General features: G+C 46.2%; 1 protein-coding gene across 1 annotated transcript in view; it reads right to left on the bottom strand.

The window, feature by feature from the left end:
• MARCHF9 (membrane associated ring-CH-type finger 9) overlaps positions 1–18,577 on the bottom strand; it is a 43,133-nt gene that overhangs the window by 11,430 nt on the left and 13,126 nt on the right. Inside the window, exons 2-3 of the mRNA XM_066617706.1 lie at positions 3,435–3,590; positions 1,714–1,906 (exon numbers count right to left, since the gene is read on the bottom strand). Coding sequence (XP_066473803.1) covers positions 1,714–1,906; positions 3,435–3,590 — 349 coding nt within the window. The remainder of the gene's footprint in view (positions 1–1,713; positions 1,907–3,434; positions 3,591–18,577) is intronic.

Genomic DNA, 18,577 nt, shown 5'->3' with positions numbered 1-18,577 from the left:
AGAGGGCTGGCACTGAATTCCAAAGAGGAGTTTAGGACTGCAAAAATTCTGTATTAAGAATAGCTAAACTCTGTACCCTGCACAAATTGGGCAAAACAAGCATATTTGCATGCATTTGTTCATTATGTATGATTTATTTTGCTTTTTCTAGTCACAGGAGTGGCCTATGCAAAGAACTGGAGGCCAACCATCTGATCGCACTGGAAATTATATTAATCCCCTCCTGTCCCAGCTTCTGGGATTTTACCAGGTACTGGTAATTAGTCCCCATCTTCACATCCTTAAGAACAAGAACTTTTTATATGGTTTTTTAAAAGCTTAGTTTCCAAAATAGCTGTGTGCTGCACACAATATAAAACTGAGTGTTTATCTAAGTTGAGAATCACATGTAACTCTGCAATTATTTAAATAATACTGGCAGAGTTATTTTTAAATGACTCGGAGAACACAGGGCAACCACAGCAGGATAGATGCAATAAAACTGGCGCGCAGAGAAGTCCTTTCTCAACCTCAGTTGAGACAGCCTCGCCAATTTCACTACTCGGACATTAGGAGCCCTGTATGTCTTTGCTTGGGGTGGGGGGAGAAGGCAGCAACAAGATTGCTATGATTGAGTTGCTGAGGGGCAAGGAAGGGGTTTTCCATTTACTTGGGGTCTCTATGGCTCTCCAGAGGATCTGGGGAGCTTACAACCCCTTCTATAGCCCTCCCTTCAGCTTCAAACTTCTCTGAAATGGGAAAAAACCACTTCTGGTTTTGTGAAGAAAATAGGAAGTGTTTATTTTTATTTATAACAGCAGTTTGAAGCTGTAGGGATGGCCGCAGTGGGGGTTGCAGGCTCCCAGACCCTCCGGAGAGCCATACCACCCCCCCCCCCAGGTAAGTGGAAAAAACCCCTTCCCTGCCCGGCAGCAACGCAATCATAGCAATCACATTGCTGCCAATTTATGTGCCATTCCCCTTAAAGGGGAATAGCCCTTTTCTGGTTCCTCTGGTGCAGGGGTCTCCAAAGTTTTTGGCAGGAGGGCCACATCAGCTCTCTGACACTATGTTGGGGGCCGGGGAGAAAAAAAAGAATTAATTTACATTTATAATTTGAATAAATTTACATAAGTTTACATAAATGAATATATTAAAGATGAACTTATATGAATGAATGAAGGCCTTGCACAAAGCAAGGCTGGCCTTTCCTTTGCTGCCGCTACTGCATCACAGACATGAAACAGCAAGCAGTGGAGGGAGCCCTCCTCCCACAGCTCACATGAAAGGTCAAACAGTTGCCCTCACGCTGAGAGCAGTTGCGTCTGGCCACTGCAGGCTCCAACAAATCTCCGGAGGGCCAGAGGCTCATTGGAGACTGGGGGCTCCTTGAGGGCCGCATTGAGAGGGCTCGAAGGCCGGAAGTGGCCCCAGGGCACGGGGTTTGGGCACCCCTGCTCTGGTGGATCGCAACCCACCAGTTTTGGGAACCAGGTGTGTTACTGTGCTCTCAGGAGGACTATACCTAGGAGAGGACAGTGCAAAATTGGATTTCTCTAATGGTTAAGAATTTTTCTGAAGTGCATCATAAAATTCCTTTGCATTGGAGTTCCACAGGGAAATTGCACAGTGAATAAAAAATTACCTGCCTTTTGCCTGCATCAACAACTGGAAGAGTCAGAAGAGGGTTTCTTCCATTTAGAGCTTAGGGAAGGAGGGAGAGAAAGCTCTTACCTATGCAGACAATGTCCATGAAGCCGTACATGCCATAACATATCTGGAAAAGCAGGTCCTGCCGCTGCCACTTGGCCGAGGGGCTGAGAGATGACCAGATGAGCCAGGAAATGCTGGCGATGAGGAAGAGAGAACCCAGGATGATGGCTGCAATTTGCACCTTTTCGATCACCGTCAGGGAAATTGCCTGCCACTACAAAGGGGAAAAACAGTGTGTTAAACCTAGTGAGTTGCTTCTGTCAACAGCATAGAGGCTCACCAAGGTGGGATGACCTAATCGAGGGCACAGACCCTTACGAGACCAATGCACAGTATGTGTGATGCGACTTTAGAACTGGGCCCTCAGCGTGTTCCCATTTGGCAAGTTCTGTGACTTGCCAGGTTCACATTTTGTGGGAGGAGGTTGAGGGGAATACAGTTGTGCCCCGGTATCCACGGATTCGGTAACCACAGTTTCAGTCATCTGCGGATACCATGGATGCCTTTTTGAAAAATATTGCTTTACCTTTTTGCAGTGAAACTGCTGTGTTTCATTGGCTGCAGGCAGCCTTCTGAGCCTCCTGCAGCCTCTTCCTGGTCACCCCGAGGCTCCTCCATTTCTCCTACTAGTCCTAGCCCAATAACAGCAGGAAGAGGACAGGCAGCTGGCGGGGGTAAGTGTAATCACTGGCAGTGGTGCAGCCTCTAGGTGGGCGGGGGCAGCGGCGAAATGAGGGCGAGGGGAAAAACTGGGGCGGAAGGAGGATGGGATTGGCGGAACTCTGCTTTTCCGCATCCTAACCTTCTGGCCCAACACAGAGTCTCTCAAGTCTATGCCGGCAAAATAGCCCATGCAGACTTGAGAAGCCCCACTGCGGGGCTTGGGGCTTTCCCCGGGGGAAGGGAACAAAAGTCACCTTCCCCCGAGGAGACCCGAGGAGAAATGGTTAATTTTTCTCACAGCCCACTCCTGAACTTCCCAGTGCTCACTGGATACAGTGGTAGCTACTTTGGCATCACTGCTCCAGTGGGCACTGGGAAGTTCAGGACTGGGCTGTGAGAGAAATTAACCATCCAAAAATGGATGGGGAGAAGTCACCGAATTAGGTCAAAAAATGGGTAGATACTCTGACTTGAAGGTATATTTCTCTGTGAGCACCAATCTGGAAGCACAGGTCCGCCAGTGTATTAAAGCGCACACGTGCATCTGCTTGACTTTCACAATATGGTGGCAAGTAAGCTGATGTGTGCACTTTAATCCACCTGGATGGAGACCCATTAAGCGTGTGGTGATCTGTGTTTTGTGGCTGAGTAGGTGGACTTGTTTGTATATCAATGTGAACAAGCAACTGATGGCCCAAACACAAATTCTGACTCCCTAAGGGTGACATCTGACATCATAGTAAAGGACCCCTCCAGTTCTGGGCAGGGTCATCAACAAGACTGGAGGCAGGGAAAGCCTGCAAGGATGTACATGTGGGAAGGGGCAGTAATGGTGTGTCACAGCAATCACAAATGGCAAATGTTCCCTAGGATCTTCTGCAAGGCCACAGGAATTTGTGGGGCACATTCTAAGGTTGTACTTGCCTTGCTCCACCCCACTGCCCCTGCAAATTAGATCAGGGAAAGGGTGGAGTGCTGGCTAGGCTTGTTGGTAGGCTGGTGTGCGAGACTTTGTCAGACACTTTTGGCCGAGGCAGAAGTAGCTTGCCAACGAGAACTCTTGCCACTGTCATGCTTACCTGCAAGGGATTCTTTGTGCTAATGGCTAAGACCTGGTATTTGAAGTAGCACAGCTCACAGCTCCAGGAGCCCCTCTCACTGATCCAGCGAATCAGGCAGGGCTGGTGGGTGCAGCGAACAGATCCGTCACAGCGACACGGGCTTAGCAGCTCCCCCTGGGAGAAAGAGAAATGGGTTGTCAGAAGCTTCATTAAAACAAGTGAGAGCTTATCAGCTATAGCCACCCTCCCATATGTCCTAGACCTCAATAAGGAGACATCATTCCTCAGAAAAGCTACCAACCGATTACTGAATAGAAGAGCTACTGCTGAAGTTTCTTGGACCAATCAGGACAAGCCATCCCCCAAAGTCCACCAAGAAGATTCTGGGTAACACTGACCATTCTTGGGCCTATTGGGCCTACAGTCCATTAGGCCGCCTTCCTCTAAAAAGAGTGGTTTGTTAGTTCTACCTGCTTAATGTGCTGCCTGGAGAGCAAGAGGAGCAATTAACATCAATATTTTAGACCCACTTGCAGGAAGTATTAATGATGTGTTATGGAGAGATGCCTGGACAAGGAAATTGCTGCAGATTCCTGTTAGCTGGAGGACCAGGAGCACAGGGGTCACCACTAGTTCTCTCATCACATTCCAGATATATGATCAATCAGCTTCACATGGCTCAGATTGCAGCAACAGGGGAGGAGAGGGCAGGGGAGAGATAGCAGAAGTCATTGACTGGTTACGCCCATTTGTCAAGCAAATTATACAGAGGGCAAAAGGACCATTTTTAGATGGTGGAGACCCAAGTTCAAATCTTTGGCCACCCATGAAGCTTAGTGGAAGTTGCTTCACACTTTTGCTTTCCTTATAAAGATATTTCTGTTCCTATCAGTCATTAAGTTTTTTTTTTCATTATTGATCATAATAATAATATAAATGAAAGGAGACAAATTGTAACTAAAGTTAGAACAAAAGAACCATAAAAGTTTTGAAAACCCCCCCCCCATGCCCCAGATACATTGTCCTTTTGGGTGGCACTAAGATGGCCAGGAAGATAGCCAGGAAGAAAGTAGGCTTCCAGTGATTACCGTATTTTTCGCTCCATAAGACGCACCTGACCATAAGACGCACCTAGTTTTTAGAGGAGGAAAACTTACTTTTAAAGTAAGCCTGCCCTCCCCCTCTGGCGCCTGTGCAAATGAGGACCTTGCCCCCAGTATTCGCTCCATAAGACGCACTTTTTTGGGGGGAAAGTGCGTCTTACGGAGCGAAAAATACGGTAAATTATGTCCTTCTTGGTACAGTTTTGGGCCTCTGAGGAATGACTGAAAATCCTGTTTTCAGTCATACAAGTTGGAAGAACAGGATCAAGACAGAAGCAGAGAAAAGGGAAACAAGTGATGGGAAGGAGGAAAAATTTTGTGCAACAACAGGGCAAGGAGCCAGAGTACCAGGCACAAAGATACAAAGTTGGCTTACACTAAATCAGACCATTGGTCTATCTATTGACGCCAGGTGGACAGTAGGAAAACAAGCTTCATTTACTTTGTTGTTTTATTAAATATTTTTCTATTACATTGCAATTTTAAATTGTGTTGATTTTTTTTTTTTTAAAGAATAAGAGACAAGTATTTCTTCCTTGTAACCAACTGCTCTGGACAGGAGCTCCACCAAACAACTGGCTCCTTTCAGCAGCTTTTTTTTTTTTTTAAACCCATACTGCCCTGAGATGATGTTGCATGTGGATTTTGGAAAGGCTTCCTACAAGGAGGCAACTGAATAGCAGGGCTCAAGTCTGGAGCCCATTTGTATCCAGTTCCATTCATTCTGAAAAAAAACCTCAACACACATTTTGGGTCTCAGGTATAGGCCTGTCCTATTGTGAGCTACCTGGCCCATTGACTAGAAAAGCTGGGGATTGAACCTACCCTCTGCATGCAAAACATGTGCTCTGTCTAGGGGCTCTTCCCAATAGGGGGCAATTTTGTTGTAAGTAGAGCACTCCAGAAAGACACAAGTAAAGCATAATGTGTTTCCGTGTAGGACAAAACATGAGAGGCTCCTGCAACTTATCATGAGTCACAGAAAACACAGGAACATACTTTGACTCCTATACAGATGTGGGAAAGCTGCAATTGGCTTCTCAGTGTATACACTGCACGAACAGAATATGAGACATGTTTCTTGACTAGGTCCTCAAAGGAACACTTCTTTCTACACGTTCTGCCTTGTGCCTTAAGATCATCTGTGCCTCTGTTGTTGGAGGTTTGGCAATGGCTTTGAGATACCATGGCCATCTTTGTAGAGGTACCCTCCTTTTGAAACTCCTTGCCAAAGGAAGCCCATATGGCCTGTTCACTCCCAAATTTCAGTCAGTTTATTCTAATATTTTATTTAGGAAAGCCTTTGGGAGGCAAAGAACATTGTTTTTTAATTTAGTCCCATTCCCAGCTCTGGTTTCTGCTTTATATTGGGATTACAATATTTGAGGGTGAGTTTCATTATTTTGTCTTGCTTTATAACTGTGTGCAGCTTTGAGAGTCTGCAGGGATAATGATGTCAACATCTTTCTTAGAAATAAAATATGTAATTGCCACAAACAGCTGCCTTCTCACAGGTTTTACGCTTTTTCCAACAGAGAAGTGCTTCCTGCGTAAAAAAAAAAAAAAAAGCACAATGCATGAATCAATTCCATGTGGCCTTACGAAAAATATTTCTGAACTGAACTTGTCTTATATTTAAGAACTCTAAAAAAAAAAAAGTGTTCTGATTCACCAGTCCATTCAAGACCTGCATAACCACTTTCATCAGAGCATTTGTTCATTCTTCAGTGCAGCAAGACACAAAGAAAGCTGGCACAGTTCTTTCCATACCACGCTGCTATTCTCACATGACTTTGTGCAGTAAGTAATGCCACACCCATACGGTAGTCTTAATATTAGCCCTGTTCAGATGTGCACTGAAGACGCGGAGAGGAGATGATTGGAATCACTTCTGCTGGCATCAACCTTTGTGCATTCAAGGATCCTGTGCGGATGGCCAGACGCACATAGGTTCCCGTGCACATGACCCGGCATCCTTGAAAATGGAAGGGTCCCAGTTAGCATGTCGGTTCTGTGTACATAGAACTACTAATGAACATATGAAGCTGCCTTATCCTAAATCATAGGTGCATTTAGATCAGTACTATGCTGTCTATGCTGAACAGCAATGGCCCTCCACGGTTTCAGTTAATAATCTCTCCCAGCCCTTCCTGAGGAAACCAGGGATTGAAACTTGAACCTTCCATATGCCAGTGGTGCCGATAGGCAGTGCAGCCCACACTGGGTGACACGCATGGGGGAGTGACACCACTACTGACCCAAATCTTTAAAATCTTGGTACTTTTTGAACAACACCATCATGCTATGTCATTCGATATGTACCGTAGATACTCACGTATAGTACGTGAAATTTTTGCCAAGTAATCAAGCTCCAATTCTCACTTTGCCTTATCTCCTGGTCAATCAGAGGGCAGAGCCTTTCAACTCTGCACAGTTTAGTTTCTCAGTTGAGCTGTTACTCAGCTCAGGCAGGCACCTCCTTAGTTGCTATCATTACTTTCCAAGGACATTCCAGCCAAAGTTAACCTTTTATTCTCCTTCCTTCTGCTGCAGCCTGGTTCTGGTTCTGCTTGGCAAATGCTTGCAAAGCAGGTCTGTTTTTTCAAACACCAGGATGGGACCTTCCTTCCCAGGCTACAATTCAGTGCACCATGACTTCAGAATAACACCCATGGAAAGCAGTGGGTCTACTTCTGAGTAAAAAGGCTTGCAAATATCTCATCTCTCTGCTGTGAATTGAATTGCACACTCCTAGTTATGTGTTATATGCTGTATGTAGAGCTTCTGGCTTAACACACCAGACACCTTAAAGGTGTCTTTGATTCATGGATCTCCTGCAGTGGTTCCCAACCATTTTCACTTGCATATCCCTTGGCAATAATAAATTGTACCCTTCATATTAGCAAAATGTTTGTAATAATACAAGCCCTCATCTCCTCTCTACGAAAGCCCAGACTTCGTGTATTCATCACAGTGTTTTCTCTTTTTATCTGTTTGAGGAACAGAAGACTCTGGCTTTGCACTGTTTTGCACCAGAAACGTGCTGAGAAATTCTGGCTGATTGATCACTTTCCATATTATGTTTCAGCTTTTTTACTCTGCTGGTTTTCAATCACTGGTTCATACATGAATTGATGACCAAAAACATTCTGGCCTTGCAAGGCATTCTGGAGCACGGTCTGCCTTTTTCTGCCATTCTTTTTCAAGTACCCCTAAAGGTCCTGTTGAGTGTCCCTGGGAGTACGTGAATACCAGGTTGGGAACCACTGTTTTACTGGTATGTAGTTTACAGTGCACTTACTCTGATAGTGTTTACAGAAAGGTGGTGAAGACCAGAATTAAAAAAATAAATAAAAATGTATCTTAAGATCTTTTACTATGTTTTTAATAAATTAGAGACTACAGTTCTTAGGTAACAATTAGTGGTGGGTTATTTTTCAGGATCTGGCCTCGGGCAAAATCAGACAAAACTAGTCAGACACCCCCCTAAGTTTAACCCCTGACTTATCCGAGGGTCATAGAAAGTTCCATGATTGTTGGCTCAAAACCTGCCCTCGACTTATAGGTGTGTGCCTGCGGTGATTTCGTGCAGGGTGCAATGAAACAAGCCACTCTGAAATATCTCTATCAAAAGGTATAGCCAAAAAACCATCACCATGACCAATGCTCGCAGCTTTGCCCCACCCACTGCATGGGAGGAGGTCCACCATGGGGGTGATGCACACAGGGTCATGCAAAGCATAGTGACGTCACTGCATATGCAAAGCATTATTATTTGCACGATTGCAGCCCTCTTCCCTGTGACCTGTGTTCACCATGTACACAATTTAGGGAGGGACAGGGCATAATCACCACCACCTCCCATATTCATTTACACCTTATATGGCTTATCCATATGATCCAATGGCTTATATGCTCAGATGCATGAGATGGACTGGGAAGGAAGCAGGTATGCATGCACCTGAGTTGAAAACTAGTTCCCACCTTCCTAACATGAAGATCATAGAACACATCTCATCACGGTGTGTCAAGACTCTGATTGCTAGGATGTCAGGATTGCAAAAAGTTCCAGAACCCCATTGCTCGGCCAGACTTCAGAAGCCTCTTCAAAGTTAGCACAACTACTGCAGCTGCTCAAGCCTGTTTCACACATTATATAGATCTAAACCTAGATTTGCCCTCCACTAGACACCTGATGGAGATGTATGGCCAGACCTAGCTCCCTAATGCACATAGCTGTAGGACAACAGTTCTCAAACTATGGGTCGCAACTTGATTTTTGGTGGGTTGCCAGCTGGTATCAGCTGTGGTGCTACAAGGCATTCTGGGGTGCTACCCAGAAGCTGTAAGACATTCTGGGTGCAACATAGCCATTGTGGCTGACAAAGTGGGTCACAGTACCCAGCAGAAAAAAGACTGAGAAGCATCACTGTAGGATATACATTACTGACATGTATGGGGTACATGTAAAACATTGTTTGGTGTACACCCAAAGCATTCAATCCCATTCATGCTAGCTGTGTCTAGAAAAGATGAGGCTACTGGAGAGTAATAGGGTAGGCAGAACAAATGGGCACAGAGTCTTACCTGGGGCTTCTGCTTGGCCATGCTCTGAAGACAGGGCTGGAGCAGAGCTTATAAACTCCAGTTTTGATACCAACGATAAACAATTGCCAGGGCTGACAAATGTTGCCCTGAAGTCCTAGGATGCCACACATGGGCCACCATAACTGATGCAAGCAATCTCACAAGCTGAGGGAAATAAACACCCCACTTGCCACACCAGTTGAGAGCTCAGGGACTTTCTGTGTGGTTGATTATTACCACACCCTCCTAGCCTTCAGCGCTACAAAATGAAAATTGACCCTATCCACCCCATGGTGGTGGGCACCAATTTGCTACTGGACTGGTCATCCATTTTTAGTAATGATGATGATAAATCCCTTTAAGTCTGGAGCAGAATGCAGAACCAGTTAGGAGGAAAAACAATGCATGGTCCTCAAACCAGGTCTCTATGCCACAAAGATGGATAGGGGCAATTTGGGCCTGGTCTGAACTGCCTCCTTAGGCTGACTCCATAGCTACCCAGGTTTTTACCCTCAGATCAAGCCACTGCCTTCTTTTTCGCATAGAACCATGGTTACAGTGCAGGGCATGCTTGAGCAATGCAGGAAACAGCAGGTTGGGGCGGCCACTTGGAGGATGCAATTAGTTGAGGACGAAAACAGTAGTGACACAGCAGGAAATGACACATAAGGAGTGGGCTGGAAAGAGCAGTGGGCTAAAAGGAGCATGCTCCAAAGCCACAGGAGACACAAATGTATCTTCCACTGTTTTAGGAAGGAGGAAAAAGCAGACTTGGTTCAGAGTAGCATTTAATGTTGCCCTGCAGCCTCCGCCTCATCGCATTTCAATAGGGGCCAACCTGCTCCACGTAGATGCTGTGAATGAGAAAACAAACAGGGGCATTCATCGATTCCAGAGAACCCTTCATGTAAAATGAGCAAATTAATTCCTAGATCTTCTGAAGCTGCCTTATACTGAGTCGGACCATTGGCTCATAACCCACTTAGGGCCCAATCCTATCCAAATTTCCAGCGCTGGTGCAGCTGCAATGCAGGCCTGAGGTTAGGGAACAAACATTCCCTTACCTTCTGGAGGCCTCCAAAACTACCCTCCTACCACAGGATGCAGCACACACCCCATTGGCATGGCTATACCAGGGCTGGAAAGTTGGATAGGATTTGGCCCACAGCCAACTACAATCAACTCTGAGTGGAAGCAGCAGCAGCAATCTAGGGTCATACAAGCAGGGGTCTGCCTGGCCATCAGCCTCCCCCCTGCCCACCAAATGCCAACTGGAATGGATTCCCTCCCAGCAGAGGTAGAAGCCCCAGACCTCTGTGGCCTTCTTCAGAAGCTGGTGAGCGACAATGTACCTCACTGGGGAGGTGTACCAGTGATTCAGTCTGCTGGTTCAAGCCAGAAACATGCCACTGGCTTCGCTGGATATTGTAATCAGCATTTTCATGGCTGGATAATTCCCTTTGCTGCTGCCCCGCTTACACACACCCCCTTTCCCTGCAGAGTCACAGGGCTGCTGATAGCACATGGGATGTGGGACGCATCAGTGGAAACATGTCAGGGACTCCCAGAATGGATTTCTCCATGTCCCATGGCATCTGCCTGCCAGCCCTGCTCAGCTCTGCTCTCCATGCTCTGAATTCCTTGCTGCTGCCCCATGTAGGGGGAAAGGGATTTTGACTGGAAGCCTACCCAAATGGCTATTCCCTGTGCTCACCCAATTTCTCCAGCAAGTTGAGCTATGTAAACCTGGGAAAAGGACAGGTAGGTCAGGAAGGTAACAACAATACAAAGTGTTCCACAGAGATTATCACAGTGACCTCTGCTACTGCAGAGGTTACTTTGTCATAAGGTTGTGGGTAAGTGGGCAAATTTCCCACCTCCCAGGTTCACCATTTAGCACAGTAGCTCACTGTGCAGATCAGGGCCATCCACACAGTAACTTCCTCTGCTCTTGGTCCACTCCAATGGCAGTTGTGCCAAGGAAACTCACTATTATACGATGGTCTGGATTTACACAGTTCAAAAACATCATAAGGATTGGTTTCCTTGTGATGAAATGACATCTGATCTGCCTCAGCTTTCAGCTATCCTAGCAATACCCTGTAACACAGATCAGTATTTTTACAATTCCCATATTGCAAAATGGAAAGAGGTTGAGGCTAAGAGAGACTGCCAACCCTGAGGTCCTGCTGCCCATTGCTGGAACTGGAGTAGGGAATCGGAGCTGAATGCTGGAACTCTGAGTGCAAGTAGGCAGAAGATACTATTCTGTTAACTAGGCAAAGACTGAAGACCAGGCTCCCAGTATCATATTAGGCCTGGCCAATCCAGAGGCTCCATACTCCCTGTCAATTGCAGGAGCCAGTATGATATGCCCCTATTCCCCTTCTGTGCCTAACTGCACACAATCCTAGGCAGCACACTAGACTCAATCTCAGTTTAAGATGCCATGCCCCAATTAGCTCATCCCCCCAAGAAAGAACACTCCAACAAGGTCCCCTTGTGGAATCTCTCTTTTCCACACTGCTGTGCTCTCTTCTGAAGCTACAGCTTCACTCACAATGGTAACAGGGCCAGCAGGACAGCTCTCAGGATGGGAATATGGGTGCTGGGCAGGGTGGGGACAGGAGTTAGGGTAGAGGGAAGATTTTTGTGTGTGTGGATTCAGGGGTATCCCTGAGCCCAGGGATGGGGTATGTGAGGTCACTACCAGAGTTGCAGAGTATGGAAGGAACCAGAGATTTGTCTAAGCCCCTTTGAGGCAGGATTATTTTCTATGGATATCCACCTTCACAATCCAAACACAATTACCACATGTAGAGAGCAGATATACATGAGAAAATATATCTGCTGAGGAAGTAGCACCAAGTGAGCCAAAACACATGCTGCATGGGAAAGCAATGGACCAGATCAGGAGGAGAAGGGAAGCGACAACTTGCATATGTAAACAAACAGAGGAAGGTGCACTGAGAAAGGTGACATAGCTATGCTGGAGGATGTTATGGTCTGGCCTAGCCTGGTTAAGGCATAGAATCAGGCATAAGTCCTGTCTGGCTCTCCTGGGTTACACTGCCTGGTTGCCTCCTCCCTGGCTTACTAGCCTAGAGGGGAAAACCACACCAAGGCACCATTTCACACTTTGGATGGAAGCCTACTCACCACTGCGCTAGGCCATCTTGAACTGCGCTCTCTCAGCCTAAGGCAGTGGTCTCGAACTTTTCTGGCTCGCGCCTCCCCTGATCCTTGTGGCCATTGGCCACAGCTCCCCATTACAACATCTCACCTCAGTTACCCCCAAAATGGGGATGAAGGTGTTATAATTATAAACTAGAAACAAAAAAACAGCTGCCAGCACTCTGAGGCTGCAAGCTTCACTACACTTACCTGAGAGTAAGCCTCATTGAACAAAATAGGACTTACTTCTGAGTAGACCTGGTTAGGACTGTGCCCTGAGTTTGTTAGCAGCACACCTGGAGCGTTTGGGAAAGGGAGGGGGGAAGTGATGAATCTGCTGGGGGAGGGGAAGACTTTGTTTTGTGTGCATCTGCTAATTGCAACCTGATGCAAACTGAGACCCAGAGACTGTTTGGCTGGAATCCTAACCCCAGTTTCCTGGGAGTAAGTCCCACTGAACACAATAGGACTTACTTCTAAGTAGACCTAGCTAGGATTGTGCCTTTTGTCTTACAATAGCAGCCAACAGAGTACCCCCCCCCCCTCAAAAGGAGGCAGGAGGAAAAAGGGGATGGCTAAAAAGAAATGGGAACTTTTATTTTTAATCAATTTTTGGAGACAAAGCCATCAAGAGTGGCTTTTTTTTCTTTTTTGGAGGAAAAAGAGAAAGGTGAGGATCCTGGGTTAAGCTGACACAGACCCCCAAGCCTATGTAGGTCTACTCAGAAGTAAGTCCCATTTGAGTCAATGGGGCTTACTCCCAGGAAAGTGTGGAAAGGATTGCAGCCACACAGAGCAAGATTACAACTCACCCCAAAGTAGATGGGGGCTGCTCTCACACACACACCCAACACACACCCCCCAGGCAAGACGGAGGGATGCAGGCTGGGGCATTTGGACACTAAGAGCAGGCTGGGCTCCCAAAGTGGAGGACTTACTCTTCCCTCCCGCTTTGAAGCCTGCCAGGAGCACCCCTGTGCTGATGAGATGCAGCACCTCTGAACTCTTCTCTCCTCCAGCCTTGACCAATCCCAGGATGCCCAGGGCGAGGGGCACACTGGGAAATGTAGTCCTTGGGGTAAGGTTGCACATGGAGAGAGCTCCATGATGAGATGAGGCACCTCTGCCCGCCCAGCCAGCCTTCTCTCCCACCTCCCCCCAGCATGTTTCACATACCCTCCCAGCCTCACACTGCTCCACCCACCTCATTCACAGTTGTAAAAAAGCAGCAAGGCAGCATGTGCAGCTGAGCTGAGCAGCCCAGCCCAGCCCAGCCCAGCCTCTCTCCCCCCCCCCATGCCTGGTGACGCCCCTGGAGGCTAGCCACAACTCACCAGGGAGGCGGGACACACAGACTGAATACCTCAGGCCTAAGGTCTACATCTGCAGTACAGGGATGATAATAATACTGACTGACTCATATGTGAAAAACTCACTACAAGCAGAAAACTGTGGGCAATAACATCTGACCCTAACACACTAGTTGTATTTCCTGCCCGCAGAGTCTGAAGTGTGGTCTTACACACACATACACACACAAGTATATATGGGGCCTGACTCCCAGTATTCATACTAGGCCTGGCCAATCCAGAGACTTCATACTGCCTGCCAATCTCTCTCTCTCTCTCTGTGTGTGTCCATTTTCGTTTCACTGAGGACAACTTCTTAGTTTCCCCCCTCTCTTTCCTCAAGTCCTGTTCAGGAGTTTTGTCTTCCTATGTGGGCCATCTATGGCATGCTGATGACACATATGCTTTCACTTTTAAAACCTCCAAATGAGTTTTCAGTCCTTAGGATTACAGATAAAAGAAATGGGGGGGAGGGTATGTTTCTGAAGAATAAGGTGCCGAAGGGTACCTTTGAATGAGGCTTCCAGCAATCTGCCCTACAGAGCAACCTGTGCTTCACTATGTGTCCCTAGTCACCCAGCCCTACTCTTCTGTCCCTACTACGCTAATGTCTCTCCCTCTCTCCTTTGCCATTTAGTGCTTACTCAAAGTATTACCATATTAGCAGAAATTCAAAATAGTTAGAATAAAATTTTGTACATTATTCTGAGTTTGGTATATGGGTTCCCCAGATGAAGACATTAGAGGCTGTGTATAGGGGCTGATATAGAAGATGTCCAGTCAGGCAACTCCATCTTCCCAACCTTGCCTCTATTTGGTCAGGTCACCAGGTATCTTATTCTTGCTCTTCTATTAAACCTAGCCACAATGCACACTTGGAAACTATCAAAATAAGCACACACCACCACCACCACCACCCCACTCCAAACATTCCAATTACAGCCAGGAACATTCCAGCAGCACTTCACATATTCCAGCAGACACAGCTCTGAACAAACTGTAGCATCTCTCTCAAGTCACCAAAACCATCCGCCAGCAACTCTGAAGATCAATTAATACCCCTAGATTTATAGCCTTCTCAGGATGAGGAAGAAGAAGCCAAAACCAGAAGTTGTCATTATTCCGCCCAGTGCAATAAACACAAATAAGATTTTTTAACCTGTGCCAAAGGATCTCAAGTTGTACACCAAGAACAGCTGAATTTTAATGAACCTGTATAACTTACAAAAGTAAGCAAGCCAGATCGGCACATATTGTTCCCCTTAATTTAGCTTGCTTCTTATGCAATGCAATCAAGTGTGTGTTTATTTGGAAATGAACCCCACCAAGTTCAATGAGGGTCACCTCCCATATGCCCAGAAGATAAACATGGCCTGCAAGTCTCACCCTGATTGCTAAAAATCCTGACTAGTTCCTCCTCCAGTTGCTGAAATTTCCCTTTGGCATTATCTGCTCCCACTGTCAATTCTGTTATTATTAGAGCCCACGCCTAGGCATGTCTACTCAGAAGTAACTCCTACTATGTTCAATGGGGCTTAATCCCAGGAGAGTGTGTATGCCAGTCGTTCTCACACTTTTAGCACTTTAGATTGGGCCTACTTTTTAGATTGACAATTTAAATCTAAAAAGAGCCTACTTTTTAGATTGAGAATTTGTCAGGACTCACCGGAAGTGATGTCATGACTGGAAGTGACATCTTCAAGCAGGAAAGTTTTTAACAATCCTAGGCTGCAATCCTACTCACACATACCCAGGAATAAGCCCCATTGACTATCATTGTTAAAAGCATATACAGGAGCCTGGTCCTGACCCACAGTTTGAGAAACACTGGTGTATATGATTGCAGACTTAACAATTCTTTATGAAGTTCCTAGCACTGTGTTGGGTTAAGTGCTGAACAAGCTAAACAGAAACCAGGCTCCTGTCAATTGCTTACAATCTACCCATATTTCCAAAACTATTTTTGCACATCCTTAGGGATTAGAAACTTCTTTAAAAATAAAAACAAACTTTTTAAATGCTTTATTTTTATTTTATGCAAAAGAATAAAAAAGAAAAAAAACATACATAATACCACAAAAACACCACAAACTTTTACACTGAAATGTTCAAAATGTGGAATTCTGTGTCAGCGTGGTGTGACTGCAGAATACACACAGCCCTTAATAATAATACAAATATTTCTGTAGTGTCATGAACTAGACATGTGTTCAAGTAACTACCCCATTCATTCTCATAATCACCCTGCGAGGCAGGTGGTTATAGTTTTCATTTTTCAGTTATGGAACCAAGACAAAGCGAATGTGAGCTCTTGGCGGAGCAGAGATTTTAGTCTGTCCATGTGTTCTGCTTGCTTCCCCCCCCCAGTCACCATCCGAGGCCAACTACCCATCATTACACTGTACTGATTTGCTTCTCAGGTTACTGTTGAAGCCTGGTAGCTAGCAAAAACTGCTTTGGTGTGGCAGGTCCCTCAACACAGCACTACATTCTGTAAACATTAGGGTGAATCACATGAAAAGCCTGAACAGTAGCACAATACATACTATCATGCCTCACCAATCCAGAAGACTCATCTGAGGAAGAGGAGGAGGCAGAACAGTCACTGGGACACTTGCACCCCAGTATGGGCCCCACAGTCTTAGCTAGGAATGGAACCCCACTATAGATCCCAGTAACTGTGGGGTCCAGGATGAAATAATCCAACTTGGTGGGCACTCTAGGATACCCACCCTAGAAGATGCCCCTCCCAAGAAATTTGGGGGTGCAATGCAGCCTGAGTGGTCACAGGCTCCCACTCTAGACTCCCACTACTCAACCCCAAAATCACAGAAGAGATTGTGACGAGTCTGAGCTGAAGCCCCAACCAGAATGTGCATCACATGAAGCTTTCCATCTCTTAGTCCTACTCAGGAGGAAGGATAATGAATCCAAATAGCCTTTGGATGAGGGCCCCACAGGAAGAGGTGGTGCCGAAAAGATATAAAAACTGCTGACCCGCTAGATACTGCTAGTGCAACATCTCTCTGGACCAGCTCCTTGGTGCTAAATAACCTGGGTGGATGATGCCCCTGCTATTTCAGAATCTTGCCCTGAAAATTTGGATTATGTCTCGCTGATGGACAGAGAATCTGAGCCTCACAGTGCCAGTATTGGCAGGAACTGAACTGAACTCAAATGCTGCTGGGGCTGTAGGTGTTCATGATTCTATGTAACAACACGTTCAGCAGATTTCAGACCTTTGCACTATGGTACAGACCCTGCCCATGCTGATGCCATTTTTGGAGACAGTTGCCCTGCAGCAATTGCATGGTGGTACAACGGACAGGGGGTTAGCACCGGATGCTGAATGCACAGCGGAGGGACCACAGTATTCGTAGCAGACTGCTGTTTTGGACCACCTGACAGCAAAACTTGACGTACTGCATCAAGATTTTTTTATAGAAACTGTGCACCCGTAAGCTCAAGACTGAAAGCCCCTTCAGCAAAGAACAGTCACTCCAATGTTCTGTACAGCTCTTGGCAAGCCGTTAGCACTAAATACATGTCCAATGGTAGTAAAGCAAGCCTTCATTTGGAAGGTGTAGCTCTGTCCTCCAAGCAATAGTACCCTAATGAAGAATCAGCCCTTTTGGTGGGTGAGAAAGAAGGCCAGGGAATTATGGGAGGGGCACTGTTGATACTGACACGGTAGAAACCCCAACTCCCTGATCCGCATGTGTGAAGACAGGTTGCTTTTGTAGCTAAAGCAGCTAGACCCACAAGCCACTTAGCAGAAACAACAACAAAAAGCATTTGGATTTAAGCTACTGTTAAGTCTCACCTGACTAATTGGCTTAAAAGCCAAGTGTTCCAGCTTGAGGGGTTTGTGGAGTAAGTGGGTCTTGATTATTCAATTCTAAGTTAGGAGAAAGACTTGGGAACAGTGGAGGGAAATTAACACACATTAACATCATTGTTATTAACGGGCACCATTAACAGCGGGCCTCCTGGCATCTCTTCCTGCCCCCCCCCCTCAAGCTCCCAGAGCAAGTCAAGGCAGGACCAATCTAGCCGGAAAAGATAAATTCATTCATTCCCTCCGCCTTGAACAATTATATTGTCAACTGCAATGAAAAGCACACTGTGACATCACAGGAAGGGGACACCATGCTGGGGCAGAGATTCTCATAATCCTCATCATAATTCTCAAAAGGCTAATCTGTAAGCCTTCCCTGCTCTCTGCCAACTCCTCCCTGGCCAGCTTCCCTTGCAGTTTTTCTTCGCCTCTCAGATTCCTCTATCCAGCTTTCCCCTCATTTGTTTGACCCAGTAACCTTCCTTTATCAGCACCACACCCTCGTACAGCTGTATTTTCTTCCGATCCCGCCATCTTCAGATCATCCTGCCTGTCCTGACCCTTTCTAAAATCAGATCAGCAAAGAACCAATAGCAGGCAGAGATTCTTCAGTCTGCCCCACTCACCCATGAAATCCAATATGTCAGGGTATCCAATCTCTACTATCACAAAATCCTTAAACACAATGTTGATTGGGAATGGTGATGGAGAAAGAAACCAAAATCCTTCTCCTAGATAATTACATGGGATCAAAAAAAAGGGGGGTGTCTAAACAAAGCTCTTTTGTTCTGTTCTCCAAATGTCAGAGAGGAGGAGGATCTATCAGTTTACAGCACAGACATGTGGATACTCCCCTTTTCATGTTAACTGGAGTACTGTTTAATGGTTAGTGCAAAGTTGCCTCTACCCATTGGGAGGGGAGTAACTCCCATGGCTTAGCCCTGTCCAGATGAACTCCAACAGAGGCAGGCCTGTTGCATCTCTACACTGGTAGCAAGCAATTTACCCCTCCATCCCAGAAATGCAGGGACTGGCTATGAGCCACTCTGTACATCCTCAAAGGCTTTAGAATGTATTCACATGTTCTGGGATGGCTAGCTCCAGCTCTGA

The sequence above is a fragment of the Tiliqua scincoides genome, chromosome 2, assembly GCF_035046505.1.
Source record: "Tiliqua scincoides isolate rTilSci1 chromosome 2, rTilSci1.hap2, whole genome shotgun sequence".
NCBI classification, from domain to species: Eukaryota; Metazoa; Chordata; class Lepidosauria; order Squamata; family Scincidae; genus Tiliqua; species Tiliqua scincoides.
The sequence above is the reverse complement of the archived record's forward strand: the minus strand, read 5'-3'. Positions and strand labels throughout refer to the sequence as shown.